The 16,320-nt window shown below is 37.8% G+C and overlaps 1 protein-coding gene across 1 annotated transcript in view; it reads left to right on the top strand.

Annotated features, from left to right (window-relative positions):
* The first annotated feature begins 435 nt into the window (after nt 1–435).
* LOC100535882 (uncharacterized) overlaps nt 436–16,320 on the top strand; it is a 120,101-nt gene continuing 104,216 nt past the window's right edge. The window contains exons 1-2 of the mRNA XM_087293328.1: nt 436–957; nt 15,295–15,612. Coding sequence (XP_087149454.1) covers nt 694–957; nt 15,295–15,612 — 582 coding nt within the window. The 5' untranslated portion in view covers nt 436–693. The remainder of the gene's footprint in view (nt 958–15,294; nt 15,613–16,320) is intronic.

Below are 16,320 nucleotides of genomic sequence, written 5' to 3'. Positions count from 1 at the left end.
ATATTTTAATTGTTGAAGTTTTTAAACTCTGGATGTGTGAGGCGAAAACAGTAATTTTGACACCTAAAAGGAGGTTGAATAATACGAAAAACATATAACAGAAAGCTAGTACATTTAAAAAAAAATAGGCTAGGTTTTATTGTTAGTTTGACAAAGAAAGAGAAATTTGAACAAAATTATAGCCTTTATATTTTGGATATATGAGTGTCTGTATTTGAAGAATTACCCATTTGTGAAACTGGTCGGGGTGTAGCAGCACTCTTAACACTAACAAACTCCAAAAATACGCCTGGATACGTGGATAGATTTTACATTTCTAAATACGTAGCCTCACAGAAAATCGGGTATTATTTTCAAGATAGGTGACGGATATACCCATGCGGAGGACACACCCTCTACTGGCAACTTTAACCGCTACAGCTTCCCAGGCGATGCGCAGTCTTGCTCTTGCAGCGCTTTGCTTTGAGAGCACAGCCTATCCGGTTGACGCGAGAGTAAAGAAGTGCTTTCAGTCACTGGGAAAGTAAATGGGATGAAAGCTCAAGTCTATAGGTCAGCAGGTCTAACATACAAAGCCTCTTAACTGCAGCAGGTGGAAGGAGGAAGAGCAAGAGGAGGAGGAGGCGCCCTGGACTCCGCGCGGAGTGTGGAAAGACCTTGGTGGTCTTACTTACCTGAGTGAGCATCATTCATATGCCCGTTTTCACGCCGTGTCTTCATGATGGACAGATGGACAGTGTAAAGAAAGCGTCACCAAGCAAGACAAGGCTGATCAGCGCGCACAGGACAAGTGCGCAAATGTCAGCTATGAGATTGGATAGAGACCGAAAGAGTTGGCACTCTTGGGAAAGCTCGAGTTCGGACAGAAGGAGTGCTGTTAGGGCAATGATAAGGGATGTAAAGCGCGGACTACACTGGACTGTGATTTGCCTGTTCTCGCTTGCGCTGCGCCCGCAGGTAAGCCGCTGATTACGCGCTATTTTCAGCCGCCGTTTAACCTGCTTTGACTTTTTCAGGGGTGTTTTCTACACAGAGCTCTCCGTAGACGATTTTCAGCGCTGTTTCTTGTTACTTTAGAACTATTTGCAAGAGATATGGATTATAAATGTGGTTTTCGGAGTGACTTTTAAGGAGCACAACTTTTCAAACGCGTCAGTGATTTTCTGGGCGCAGTCCTAGTTTGAGGTTCACATCGCTCAATCGTTCTCTGCCCCAGATAACTACTTCAGCTATTTTTAACAAAAGACCACCCCAGTGTCCTGCAAAATCCACAATAACGCATAATATCAATAATTATGTTTTTTTATTATGTACTCCCGACAAATTAAGACGATATTGCAGCTGTTGCCATGGTTACCTCCTCACGCAAAGGTGATTTGTGTTCGCGGGCAAACGCACCTGGAGATCTCGTTAACTCAAACTTTGTTTGTTAGAATCATATCCAGAGCGAAAACATATTTTAAAGGCACCCATCATCTCCTTTCAACCCCCATTTAGGACTTTGAATTACGGGTGTCGAACCCCCACATTAGTCTGTTTGGGAGCCACCTGTTGTTCCATCATCATCTTTCTTTGTTACGTGCTGCACTTGTCGCTCTTTTGGGCGGGTTGCCTCGTTCTTCATGCAGATATTTAATCGTCATGCTTAGGTGGCTCACATATCAGGCACACAAGGAATGTGGTATTGCAAATGTGTTAAGACTATGTAACAAGATACATTCTAAATAAATCTCATATCAGCTCAACTGGTTTATTTGCACATGAAAGCATCATTTTGCTTCAGTAGTAAAATGAGGGTATTGCAGTGTTTTTCTGTTTAGAGCGGGGCTTATTTTTAATTTCATTATGTTTACATCAGGCAGTAAAGTAGCGGCCATGGAGATTTTATAAAGAGAAATTGGTCTCTTTGTGGGCTTGTGATTTTGTCTTTGTTTGCATTCCCAGAAAAACATTCACTGACTCTAATTATGCTGATCCATCAGTACCACCCAAATGGCTTAGCTGTATTTAGAGAACACATATCATTGCTTTATTTTCAAAACATGAATCTCTCTTGAAATAGAAGCCTATTCAATTTGAAACCAATTGGCATCAAAGCTGTTTCTGAATCTCCTCCTAGTGCTACATAACCCGACGCAGCCACCTATTACTGCAGGCTGTGAGTTTGGGCCGATGTTGTTGGTCTACGGTGGGTCAGACACCTCACCTGCTGTGGAGGGCAGATCCTGCCTATGAGGAGCCTTTGAGCTCAGAAGCCTCATGTGTGTTCTGGCCTGTTACTGCTGCATGAGCATACCTGTCTTGACTCTGAGGGCGTGTGAAAAATGCTTATATTTTGGTTCTGCAGTTTTTGCGGCATGAACTTTGGTTTTTGAACACTTTGATGATTCTTGGAAAACCGAAGGCCTCTTTTCACTCAGTATGTTTACAAAAATTGTCCAGTTCTGGAGAGAGGAAGGTTTATTGGTTTTATGTTGTCAGGTGAGATGAGGAAGGGAAGTAATGAATGGTTTTGTATTGTTGGTTGGCCTATAAATCACTGGGCTGTGAAGGAAATGCCACCTGATCTACTGGGTGTTTATGTCTTGTAAACACTTGTATTTATCTGTTTGATCATTAATGTTGCTTTCTGCATATTTTATGTTAAATATTATGTATTACCTAATGTGACACTGACGAAAGCACTCAAAGACATGTTACAGCAGATCACAAGCACATCATAAAAAATACAAGTATTAAAATAACAATTAACATAAACCACAAATCGTTAAAAGCTATCCTAAACAAAAACATTTTTATCTGAGATTTAAAATTGGATATAGAGTCCACCTGGCGAATGTGCAAAGGCAGTTTGATTTTATTTCAACTTATTAAATAAATTAATGAGTGAGGACCTTCTTTGGTACGTGTCAATTGGTATAATTAACCAGACTTATCCAGAAGAGCACATTGATGTATATTTGATTGTTTTACCTAATGTAACTTGAAAGTAGTGAAGATGTTTTAGTTATTGCTCGCTAAAAGGTGAATAAAAATGTAGATTTGTTTAAAATTGTAATTGCAATATTAAATAATTATTTATTAATGTATGATTATTTATAAATTTTACAGCAATGTCTGTTAAGCCTAAAACACAACCCAATGCAGGTAAATATCTAAATACAGGCATTTTGTCCTATTAATACTTTTACTATTATACTGTTGATGAAAAATATGGGGTTGGTACAGTTTTTAAATGTCTCTCATTTCTACCAAGAAGCTTAAATTAATAAAAAAAAAATGCAATAATACTGAATATTATAATAAAATCGGGAAAAAAAATCCCTGTGATGATATTCAAAGACAGGCACCGGATCCTTCTTAAATTCTAATTTATGATGATGAAACATTTCAGTTGTGCTACTTAACATGGGAATGGTGACACCGTTTTTTTGTCAGGATGTGAAGTTCAAAAGAACACCTTGTAACATGATATAATTTTTTATGTTAGTTTTGTAAATGTAATTTATCAATGCTTTAAGAATTGCTAATATTATTTTTTTATAGTGGCCAAGGGAGCTTAAACGCGCTGCAAGTAAAAAACAAACAAACACATGCAAATAAAAAAACAAGGACACATTGAGAAAACATCTTCATCAATTGGACAGCACAAGCTCACACATACAGAAACATGCTGCAAATAGCACAGACCACAATAGAAATTTGTTCGGGGACCAAAAAAAGAGATGAACCTGGTGAATCCTTTAGCTAATTTTAACATCCGAATTATACAGTACGATTTCTTGTTGCTTGTATATTATGTAATATAATATAATGAACGTAGGTGGCACAGTGGTTAGCACTGTCGCCTCACAGCAAGAAGGTTGCTGGTTCGAATCCAGGCTGGGCTAGTTGGCATTTTTGTGTGGAGCTTGCATGTTCTACCTGTGTTCGTGTGGGTTTCCTCCGAGTGCTCCCGTTTTCCCCACAGTCCAAAGAGATGTGGTATAGGTAAATTGAATAAACTAAAATGCCCCTAGTGTATGAGTGTGTATGGATGTTTCCCAGTACTGGGTTGAGGCTGTAAGGGCACCCGTTGCGTAAAACATATGCTGGAATACTTAGGGGTTCATGGCGGAATAGAGACTTTAAGGCAGTCTTAAAAGCATTGAAAAAGTCTCAAATTTGATCATCTCAAATTAAGGCCTTAATAGCCTAGAATCTGGTAAGCAGTCTTGGATTTTATTACAAAGGTCTTATTTTATTTATTTATTTATTTTTGCCTTTCCTCGAATTAAGTTACAAGTAACAAAATTAACTGTTACTAATGTAGGCTACATAAAAATTCATGCAGCGTAACGTTGAGTGCATCTCTCACTCCACATCATAGCAGAAAACGCTAAATTGTGCGCACCCATTACTATGATTACTAGGTAAGTGAGGTACAGAACAAGATAGTCGCTAGCCTAGCTTGTCGGCTGAAATTGTGTTGGATAAAATTGATAAAAGTGTCAGTTTAATCCGCTGTGGCCAAGAAAACCGAATTACGCTTGGGTCAAGCCTGTGCCAGTAAATGACCGCAGCGCCTACTGCTGTTGGTGCTGGAAATCTTTTAAGCTAGCGATGATTGGTGTTATGGCCCTGGACTTCTATATGAGGGGTGCCAAACACACCGCGTGTAGTACTGCTCGTCAGCGCCAACCACCTAATGTGCAGTTCTGTGCTATCAGTTTTAAAGAAAATTCTACATTAGAAGCATTGCCACCACAGCCAAGGGACATCTTATCTTACTGTGGCTCAACACCAACTCTGCGGGCAGAAGTGATGTTGGTATTTAAAACAATCTCTGAACACCACTCTTACACATCGAATGAGAACATTACAGAGGTTTTCAAAACCATGTTTCCTAACTCAGAGGTTGCAGCTATTCTCATGTGGAAGCAACAAAAGTGCATATATTAATAAATTCGGATTAGCTCATTTTATAACTAAAGATCTGACTGACCAGGCCAATGAGGCTAACGGATTTGTGGTCAAGTTTGACGAGAGTCTCAATAGGATGACGAAATGTAAGCAGTTGGACCTTTATATTCGCTACTGGGTGGACGACCACGATGTTGCATATGTATAAAATATTACTGATGATTGAAATAAAATGCTTTATTTAATTTAAGTAGCCGACTTGTACATATTTATTTTTGAGGGTTTAAATTTTATACAGATTTCACATTTTCCCCTCATACTTCAGTCGTAATGGGTAAAAAAGTTGCCATTAAATTTCATTTGAAATGGTATTAAAAAGGTCTTAAAAAGCCTTAAATTTAATTTGGAGGATCCCGGTGGGTACCCTGAAAGACTATTCATTCATGAGACTGAATAAATGTATATTTTGTATACTTTTAGCCCTAATAATCTCTTAGATCAGAGAACAAAATAAGAACCAGCCAGGTTCATCACTTTTTGGGGTCCCTCAATGTTTTCCTTTGTGGGCTGCCCTTTTTGCAGTGCATTTATTTTTTGTGTACAGATTGAATGACTATTTGCAGTGTTTCTCAAACCCCTTAGAGCCTTCTTTAGTGTGAAGACATACATATTAATTCAGTTTATTCTAAGTGATTCTAAGCCTATTTCAAAAAGTATTAGTACAAAACAGTAGGCTATTTATTTTATTTGTTGACATTGTATGCTTTTGATGGTGGGCTTTAATATGGAGAATACATAACACATAATGCAACATGCTGTGATGTAGATTCCCAGTGGGTTATATTTAAATTACGTGCATCAGGGAGCCGCTATTAATATGCAGGAGACTCCCAGACTTTCCAGGAGAGGTGGAATGTCTGTCATCTTAAATTTCTGCAATGAAATATACTTTACATATTGTCAGATTGGTTGCAAGTAACACTGATTAGCTTAGTTTGGTGCTCATGGACACTTTTTGACTTGTTTTTGACTTTTACTTTGAGTGGGAAAGCAGTGGCAAATGACCTATGCAAGTAAAAGGGACAGTATGCTAAAGATTTAATATAGAGCATTGATTTCCAAAACTTGAAAGTTAGTTTTTAAGAAACTATTAAGAAATTGATTGAAATTAAGCTGACAGATATTAGCATAATATAACATAATATGAAATATCTTTGTTTAAGACATTTATAACATCCAATAAGGCATTGCATTTTGATATAGAGAGAACATTCACTGTATCACCGGAATAAAATAAGGACAGAGATGCCCCGTTTTTAGAGTACTAAAGTGTGTGTTTTTGGTGCAGCACATAAACATTGTTATGTACATTGTAATAAATGTGATTAATTTGTAAATGCTACCATGTATTATAATTGTTGCCGTTTAAAGTAATGTAAAGAATAGCCATCTTAACTGGACCAGCTGCAAATAAACTGTTGAGTCTGCAGTAATATTGCATATGTTGCATATGTGCAGAAACGATGGCCTAAATAAACAGGGCAGCAGTGTATCAGATACACCAGCTGTGTTCTTTACTGTTGTGCTGGATACTGTCTGGTACTTGCAGTTGGCCTTTAACAGCTGGAGGACAGATATTTCAACAGTACAGTCTTTCATGAATTTAAGAAAGCATTAAAACTAAAGGGATAGTTACCCCAAAAATGAGAATTCTGTTATTAATTAATCACCACATGGTGCTCCAAACTCATAAGACTTTCCAAAATTCAATAATTTAGATGAAATTTGAGAGCTCTTTGACTAGCAAGGGTTCTGAAAGGCCTAAAATGTAAAAAAAAAAACAGTTCATGTGACTTCAGTGGTTCAATCATTATTTTAGTGAAGCTACAAGAATATGTTTGAGCACAAAACAAACCAAAAATAATGACTTTCTACAGCTTTAACTTCAGTGTCACTTCAGGATCCACAGTCACGAGATTGCCACAATACGCTTCACTGCAGTGTTGACGTATAACTCGAATAGAAAAGGCAGAGGAAGATGCACATTATGCATAAAACATTTTTCGCAAACATGTCTGAAGATTTCAACACAGTGAATTACTTGCTTTTTATGCCCAGCTTTACTTATTCAAGTCAGAATATACAGAAATAGGCAATATGTGCCAGAAGCATGACACTTTTTTTGAACACACAACCTGAACTGAAACTGGAGAGAAGAAATTGTTGAACAAAACCATTTTATTTATTTATTTATTTATTTATTTATTTGTTCGTTCAATCGTTCATTCATTCATTCATTCATTCATTCATTCATTCATTCAATCGTTTATTCATTCATCATTTAGCACATATAATTTATTATTCTTGTAGCCTCAAAAAATTATGGTTAATCTACTGAAGTGAGTTTTGATAATGTTCTGGGCCTTTATTGTTTTGAGACCCTTGTACTCAATTAAGAAACAAAGAGCTCTAAGATTTCATCAGAAATATCTTCATGTGTGTTCCAACGAAGCTATTATGTCTTTTAAAACAACGTTCATGAATTAACCCATTGAAACGTGCAATAAAACCGCTGTGTTCAGTCTTGGCTGGTTCTTGCAGCATATGATCACACTGTTGTGCATCATAAATCATATATTATCATAAATCACAATTTAGCACTGTTTCAATCAATAATGTTTAGTTTAGGTTTCAGACCTTTAAATATGCATAAGTACAAGTAAACATAACAAATGTGCTTTGTAAAATACATAATGATGTTGATGGAGATGACAATCATATTTTAAACATAATCAGACATGTTTTGTTCACATCAGATACACACATATATATATATATATGTATATATATATATACACAGTTGAAGTCAGAATTATTAGCCCCCTTTACTTTTTGATTTTTTAATTTTTTTAAATATTTCCCAAATGATGTTTAACCGAGCAAGGGAATTTTTTACAGTATGTCTGATAATATTTTGTCTTCTAGAGAAAGTCTTATTTATTTTATTCCGACTAGAATAAAAGCAGTTTTTAATTTTTTAAAAACCATTTTAAGGTCAAAATTATTATATAGTTAACCCAATTAAACTAGCTAAGCCTTTCAATGTCACTTTAAGCTGCATAGAAGTGTTTTGACAAATATCTAGTCAAATAAATTTTTTTGTCATCATGGCAATGTACAATAAATCAGTTATTAGAAATTAGTTATTCAAACTATTATGTTTAGAAATCTGTTAAAAAATCTTTCTGTTAAACAGAAATTATGGGAAAAAACAGGCAGGCTTCAACTGTATATATGTTTAGGTAACTAGAATATTCTCTCATTGTTCACCCAGTTAAACAGCCATTTACTTTCAAGTATTTGGCAGGACCCTGTTAAATTATCACGTTAATCCAGCAGCTGTAATCTCTCCACTGCAGTGCACACTATGGCGCCACCTATCACCTGTCACGTTTTAACTAATACAATCACTATTAAACTGTTTAAATGACAAAGTACATGTTCTTACACACACTTTTGGACCAGAATATTCAATCAATATTTGCAGAAAAGAGAGAACCTATACAGGTATATACTGTACATAAAATCATCAGAGCTACGGTGTGTCATGTGAAAAACTTGACATGGTACCACCGATGTTTAACCACTGTCAAGACTCTCTCATCATCAAACACATTCTATTAGAATGTACAATTTGAAAGACTTTTTTTTTTTACTGAGAGCACTTTGATGGATGTTTTAAAAATGAAGCATTAGAAAAAATTGAAGTCATCAAAAGTGTAACAGAAAAATAATTCTGAAAAAAGTTTTTAATGTAAACCTTTATTTATTGAAATGTTTTTATTTCTTTATGTATCATATCTTATTGAAACTTAAAGTGGTATTACAGTTATGGCTATGTCATATGTTTTATCTATATTGACAACGTATATACTGATGGGCAATAAATAATCTAACTTGTAAACAAATTGTAAACTTGACACGTCACGATGGAAACTTTATAGTGACAGGTTCTACTTAATGGTCACATTAAAAAGCTCAAATAGGGGGCTCAGCAGGAGTGTGTAACATTCATCCAATCATTCCTTTTCTTTTAGTTTCTTTTTAGTCTCTTTATTAATCAGGGGTTGCCACAGCGGAATGAACCGCCAACTTATCCAGCACATGTTTTACACAGCGGATACCCTTTCAGCTGCAACCCATCTCTTTAAAACGCCCACAATCTTTCACACACAGACAATTTCGCTTATTCAATTTACCTTTAGCACATGTCTTTGGACTGAAACCGGAGCACCTGGAGGAAACACACTCGAACATGGGGAGAACATGCAAACTCCACACAGAAATGTCAACTGACCCAGCTGAGGTTTGAACCAGCGACCTTCTTGCTGTAAGGCGATTGTGCTACCCACTGCACCATTGTGAAACCGCAGTATGTAACATGTGAAGGGTTATTGACATAGTTTTCAATTCTGAGTGAGCTATCGCTTTAAGGATGTATGATTCCTGGTTTAGTGACTAAACAGTGACTAAATGCATTTGTTTGTACTATTAGACATTGATAATGCAATAGCAGTTGGCCCCAGTTATTCCATTGAATACTTTAGCTGCCCCCTCACAAATGGATATCCGTTTTTGTTTTGAAAAGCAGCATGTCTTTGTCTCTGATGTTGGACAGCAGGAGTTCAGCATGAGACTTTGTGGGGTTTTAATGTCTCGGTAATGAGCTCTGTGATGCAGCTCCACAAGAGAGACTGCTGAAATACAGGTATGCTGGGAATGACTCTGGCAGAGGATGGAGGGAGAGGAAGAAAGAGGGATGGAGAGTGATGGCCGGTGGTCTGTCTACCGACTGTTTGATGTGTCCATGTTTTAGGAGCAGGAATGGGACAACATGTCATGATGGAACAATGGGAGGACAGTGCAGGCATTCAGCGGTCCTTCTCAAACGTGGGGTCACAGGGAGAGGACAGGCACCACTGAGACTTACTGTCTGTCCCGACTCAGAATGTCAAATTCACTGGAGAATCAGTGTGCGTTTGTGTGGAACAGAGTTTGTGATGCTTTAGGGGGTTTTCCTGAATTGTTATCTTTATGTATAAGACATCATGAACTGGAGACACTAGACATTGTCCTAAATTAACTCATGATTACCCATTCAGGGGTCTAGCAATACATTCAAGCATTCTTTAGGACTGATCTCACAATACAGTGCTCTAATGACACTTTAATACAGGGGTTTTCAAACTTTTCAGACCACAATCCCCAAAACAATGCCAGTGACTTGTGACCCCAATATCCTTTGAGGTGGTTATAATACGGAAACCTTGCATGCAACGATGCACACACATCAATAGATTTTTTTAAAATGTATTTGAGTTCTGTAAATGGGCCAGAAAGATTAACCTGCTGCCATAAAATCAATCTGCTGCATCTTTTGCTATTGCTTTGTCTTTAATATAATGTAATCCCCCCAAGAGTCACAATCCAATAGAAAAAAGGCTGTAACTATAAACTACTATTTATATCTTCAGTAGGTTATGTATAAAATATGGTAATTATAATGGTTTAATAAAATTTATTAGATTTTTGGAAATCACAAAGCGACATATGATGAACAATTAGCAAAAGTACTACATTTGCCACAAACACATCACCTTAATTTCGTCGTTTGCATTGACTTTGTAAGTAACGTAGTTGCGCAAATACTTAGGCCCAAACCCAATTCTATTTTTGTATCCCTACCCCTTCCTCTTCCCCTTCCTCTTGGCCCTTATAATCGAGGGTTAAGGGGAAGGGCTTCAAAATATACCCCTAAGAATTGGGACATCACTACAGCACCCGCACACGTCATCATATGTCATCATGATCTCATGCTTCATGCGAGATCACATGATCAAAACTTCTGTAGTGATTCCAGTTGTGCTATTTTTTATTATTTATCTTCAGGAAATCAATGAAGGCATATATTATGTCATCATAACGATCTAATGTGCAATAAGATCGTAACAGTACTGTGTATTTACACTGTGGCCATATTTATCTATATAAACAAACCAAAAACAACATTAACATTACAGCCCAGCCACTAGACATTACTGAAAGGGTATTGGAGTGTCATCGAGTGTCAGAATGTTGTGGGACTGTTGTACTGGAGTTATTATTAGGGATTAAAGATTGCAAAATGTAGCAATTTTAGATTTTTTTTTTGCGTTTTTTTTAAAGCATGATGATAAAACATGAACGCGATTATGAATATATTAAAACGTGTTTGTTTGTCGTAAAAATTCGTAATAATGACAAAAAATACTAATTTGTGGATCTCCTTACTTCCGGGTTCAGCAATGCTGCCTCTGTGGCTGGTGTATTCTTGGAATTTTTTTTACCCCTTGGTTTCGAGTGTGGTTCTGAAAAATCTTCGTTCGAAGGGCTATTCACCCCTTCCCCTTAGCCCTACGCCTTCAAGCTAAAGAGAATTGGGACACCCCTACCCCTTGGCGTGCACGTGCAAAACGAGGGGTAAGGGGAAGGGCTAAGGGGTAGAATTGGGATTGGGCCTTAGGCTCAATCCCAAATCTACCCCTTATCCCTGGCATAGTGTGAATAGGCCCTTAGACTTCCAACCCGGGCTCATTGTGGAAACGTAGCCCAGCGGACGTTTCTGCGGACCGCGATTTATGTCCCGGGAGGTATGTATTCGAGCGTTTTTTTGTTTTCGCGGATCCGCGAGAGGCCGCTGTGCGCGCTTTTTTGCGTCTCGGGCGGGCGCCTCTCGGGAGTGCGCGGCGTTCGCGCCCGCGCCGTTCTCGCGCGAATAGCCGCCGGATCGAAAAAAAAAAAAAAAAGCAAAAGCCCCCGTCTTCGATTTCTACCGCGTTTTCGGATCCCGCCGCGTTCTCGCCCTTATTTTGCGGATTCCGTTTTTCGTCTTACCTGATTTCCGGAACCCGCCGTTCCCCGGACTCGATCCCAGTCGTCGTCCACCGCGGCCGGCTCCGGCTTGTCCTCCTCCTCCTCCGGGGCCTCCGCTCCGCCGACGCAACGCTGTGAGCAAGGCGGACAAACTGATTGCATCGGGAAAGCCCTCCACTCGGAGGCGAGCCGTCGGCCAGCGAGCGCGAAGAGGAGGGGCGGAGCGGCGCCACACCGCCCCGCAGCGTTCGCTCGAAAAAAACCAAACGCGGCCTTTACGTACCTCCGGCCACTTAAATCGCGGTCTCCAGAAACGTCCGCGGGGCTACGTTTCCAGAATGAGCTTGGGTTGTAGACTTCTCAAGGGGGTATACTGGTGGAGCAATTCCGATAAAAAAGTGGTTGAAAATGCCTGTTCTTTGCCTGTGTTTTATTTCACTTGTATAGTCTTATTGTGTTTTTTACAAACTTAAAAGACGTAAGGACATAAAAGAAGTTAAAACATTGGATAAATTGGATAATTTTCTTTTCACGTGATCAATTCTTAATCCTTTAGATCAAGGGTTCTTAACTGGTTTGGTCGTGGGACCCACATTTCTACATGGTCATCAAGCTGTGACCCAAATTTTTAGAAACTATAATACTTATATTATATTATAATATATAATATATTATATCATATTATAATATATTTTAGGAATTATAATTAATTTTTATTTATTTGACACAAGTAGTGACAGATAAATCATTAGAAAATCACAAAGACTTACAAATAAATAAATGAAATTACAACACTTTATTGCTGTCATTTAACAAAATGTATCAAATTATAGAAATATTACAAAGTAAAAATGACAAATACTGTCAACAGTGGTTAGGGTTAAGATAAGTTTCACCATGAACTAAACTGAACTGTTAATAAAACATGTCTGGTTTCTAAAGGTCTTGTTAATTTAGATGGTTTCGTGCTCTCTTGTGAGAGCACCTCGCTACTTATAAGTATGACACACTGAGGCTTTAAGTCTTTTTTGTCATCAATATATGTAAATCCATACTTTACATATTCAGGGTCGTACCTGCGCTTCGACATATTTGTTGCTATAATTAAGTGAAATTTCACATGTCAAACAGTAGGGTTGTCGTGCAGGCATTTCAAAATAAAAGTCAAAATAAATAAAAAATAAAATTTTTTTTTTTTGAACACACACTCCGGGACTCACTAAAAATGTTCCCGCAACAAACTTTTGGGTCGCGACCCACCAGTTGAGAAACACTGCTTTAGATAATACTTTTCTTTAAAACCTAGTTACTTTCAATGATCTACAATTATTTTAAACATAATTGATAAAAATAAAAATGAATATATTTATTTTATTCATTCAATTTTCTTTTCAGTTTAGTCTCTTTATTAATCAGGGGTCACCACAGCGCAATGAACCGCCAACTTATCCAGCATATGTTTTACGCAGCGGATGCCCTTCCAGCTGCAATCCATCTCTGGGAAACATCCATACACACTCATACTATACGGACAATTTAGCCTAACCAATTTACCTGTACCAAATGTCTTTGGACTGTGGTGGAAACCGGAGCACCCAGAGGAAACCCACATGAACGCAGGGAGAGCATGCAAACTCCACACAGAAACGCCAACTGACCCAGCCGAGGCTCGAACCAGCGACCTTCTTGCTGTGAAGCGACAGCACTACCTACTACCTAGTGTGCACCTACTGTGTCGCCCATAAAACATATATACATTTTAAAACTATAACAAAAAAGAATGAACCGTCTACGCCAAATATATAGGAGTTTATCTGAAATAAAAGAAGTCAATTACCTATAATTTCAAAGTCAGTGCAATGAAACATCAAATTAAGTCAATACTTGCTCACAATCCCTTTTCATTCAAGTAGACAAAAGCAGACAAAACTAAGTCCTATATCCATTGGCTGCAAACGTTTTACTTGACTGTTTACGTCTACTCACGCTGTAAAAAGCTATTAGTTTGCTTTGATTAATCTTGCTTTACCCATTGCTTTTAAAGCAATTTGTTGATTTTGTAAGATAATAGGTTTAAATGAATTGTGTGCATAATTATAAACATTAAGTTAAAAATTAACTTAACTCTTTCAAGTTACAATGGATTTCCTCAATATTTAAAGCCATGGGTTTGCTCACTTTTTTTAAGTAAAGTAACCTATTACTTTTTATAGTGCAGCATCCTTATTTCTGCTCAGAATAAAAAGGATTGAAGTGTGTGTGTGTGTGTGTGTGTGTGTGTGTGTGTGTGTGTTGTGACAGAAAGAGAGATTAATAAAGAAAAGGTAAGAGTAAAAGCAGAAAAGTCTGAATATTTTGATAAAAAAGGACATACCTGTTCCCAGGAGAAAAAAAAAGGAAATAGAAAAAAAGGATGTCACAGTCAGCGGGGGCAAGATATGAGCTGCGTTGTAAATCTGTTCCCTTGGGGAAAAGAGAAAAGAAGAAAAGAGACTATTGATAGAAAGAATGTAAGAGAGTGTTCAGAGGGTTAAACAGAAGGAAGTAGCTCACACAAGGGACGAGGAGACATAAGGAGGTAAATAACCTAAGAGGAGAAGATGGAGATAATAAAGTTAAGTGAGCATGTAGATGAAGAGGGCGATTACAGCAGTGAAGAGGATCATAGCTGTCTTTTCAGACACACAGAGTTTGCTTTGAATCAATGTTATCGTCTGTTCCTTCTGTCTTTATCTGCCTTCAGATACAAAGACTAGTAGAGTCATTATCAGTCAGATGAATAGAGTCTCATGAGGATTGTGTTTGCTTGTGTTGTTTGAAGGTTGTTGGATAAATAATCCACATCTACATGAAGAAAAAAGATTAACATGGTATATTTTTGGTATATTTGGTTTGTTCTGTAGACAATTGAAGAAAAAAATAGCTTAAATGGGCTATGAACCCCAGAGATGGGTTGCGGCTGGAAGGACATCCGCTGCATAGAAACTTGCTGGATAAGTTGGCGGTTCATTCCGCTGTGGCGACCCCGGATTAATAAAGGGACTAAGCCGACAAGAAAATAAATGAATGAATGAATGAATAATAATTCTGACTTCAACTGTGTGTGTGTGTGTGTGTGTGTGTGTGTGTGGCTTAGATTGAGAACCACTGAGTTAAGTACTTCCTTCTGCTTTTACTGCCATTATAAAGGAAAATGATAGCTTTAACATCATAACATATTTAGGCCTCAGCAGCACTATTGAAATTCTCACCTGCATACTAAGAAGGAGGACCAGCCGACATCCAGATGTGATAAACCTGTTTTCAAAAAGCCAATAACTGTGGAGAATATGAACAAGTATCAGAACAGAATTGAAATTCAAAACACCTATGGAGACGGCTGCTGCTGCTGCTGCTGTTTCTCATGTTAATGACTCACTGCCACTTCACTTATTCTGTTTGTTTTCCTTTTATTAACCTTGCTGTTTTAAACTCCCACAGGTTGTGTGTGCAGTGGGCACATTTGAGGTTCAGATTCGGCAGTGGCAGAACCCACAGGGCATTCTCCAGAGCGGACAGTGCTGTGACCCCCAGTCCAGCGGGGGGCAACGCTGCTCGTCAGGCGATCAGTGTGAGACCTTCTTCAAGGCCTGTTTGAAGGAGTACCAGGCTCGGGTTGCACCAACTGGCACTTGCACATACGGCACTGGCAGCACACCTGTCCTGGGTGGAAACTCTCACTCTTTACATCATCATGGAAATGAAGGAAGTGACAGCAGAAATGGGCGAATTGTTATCCCATTTAAATACGCTTGGACAGTGAGTACAAAACTAATTTATTTATCAGCTGAGGTGACAATGTAATTTGTACATCACATGTTGTTGAAAGCTTTAGTAAAGATGTTTGGGTGATGCAGGCTTTTCTGATCTGATACACGGACAATTCTACGTGTTTGAACATATGAGTAGGGTATTTTTCTAAAGGGCAGCTGTCATGTCACCGTTAAACTGTCAACTCAGAATGAAGGTTGAGACAAAATTTTGCTCACATCCCTTCTGAAGACTTTTTATATTTTATTTAATAACTTGTATGTAATAATTAAATATAATTTAATAATTTACAGCTTATTTATTTGTATATCCTTTCTGCTCTCCTATTTATTTGCATTTATTTCCTCTTGCTCCTTGTGGCTTTCCCTTCCTCTGTCTTTGCTTAAGGGAAACATTTATTCTCTTAGCATCACAGAGCAAGTTTGCTTACACTTTTGTTTTTAATCAATCTAAGGAATATGATATTTACTAGTTGTATGTGCTTTTACGATAAAGGGATAGTTCACACAAATGGGAAAATTCTGTCAACATTTGCTCACTGCTTTGTCAACGAACAACACAGAACACATTCATCTTCATAGCTCAATGAATTCATATGTAATGAAAGCAGAGACATTTCTGTCTTTCTATTTAACATTGTTTGTTGTAATTTAGAACAAATAAGTCTCTAGCTGTTTTTTATTTTTCAAAAGAAAC

The sequence above is a fragment of the Danio rerio genome, chromosome 18 (genome assembly GCF_052040795.2).
Source record: "Danio rerio strain M-AB ecotype USA chromosome 18, GRCz13ab, whole genome shotgun sequence".
Lineage (NCBI taxonomy): Eukaryota > Metazoa > Chordata > Actinopteri > Cypriniformes > Danionidae > Danio > Danio rerio.
The sequence above is the reverse complement of the archived record's forward strand: the minus strand, read 5'-3'. Positions and strand labels throughout refer to the sequence as shown.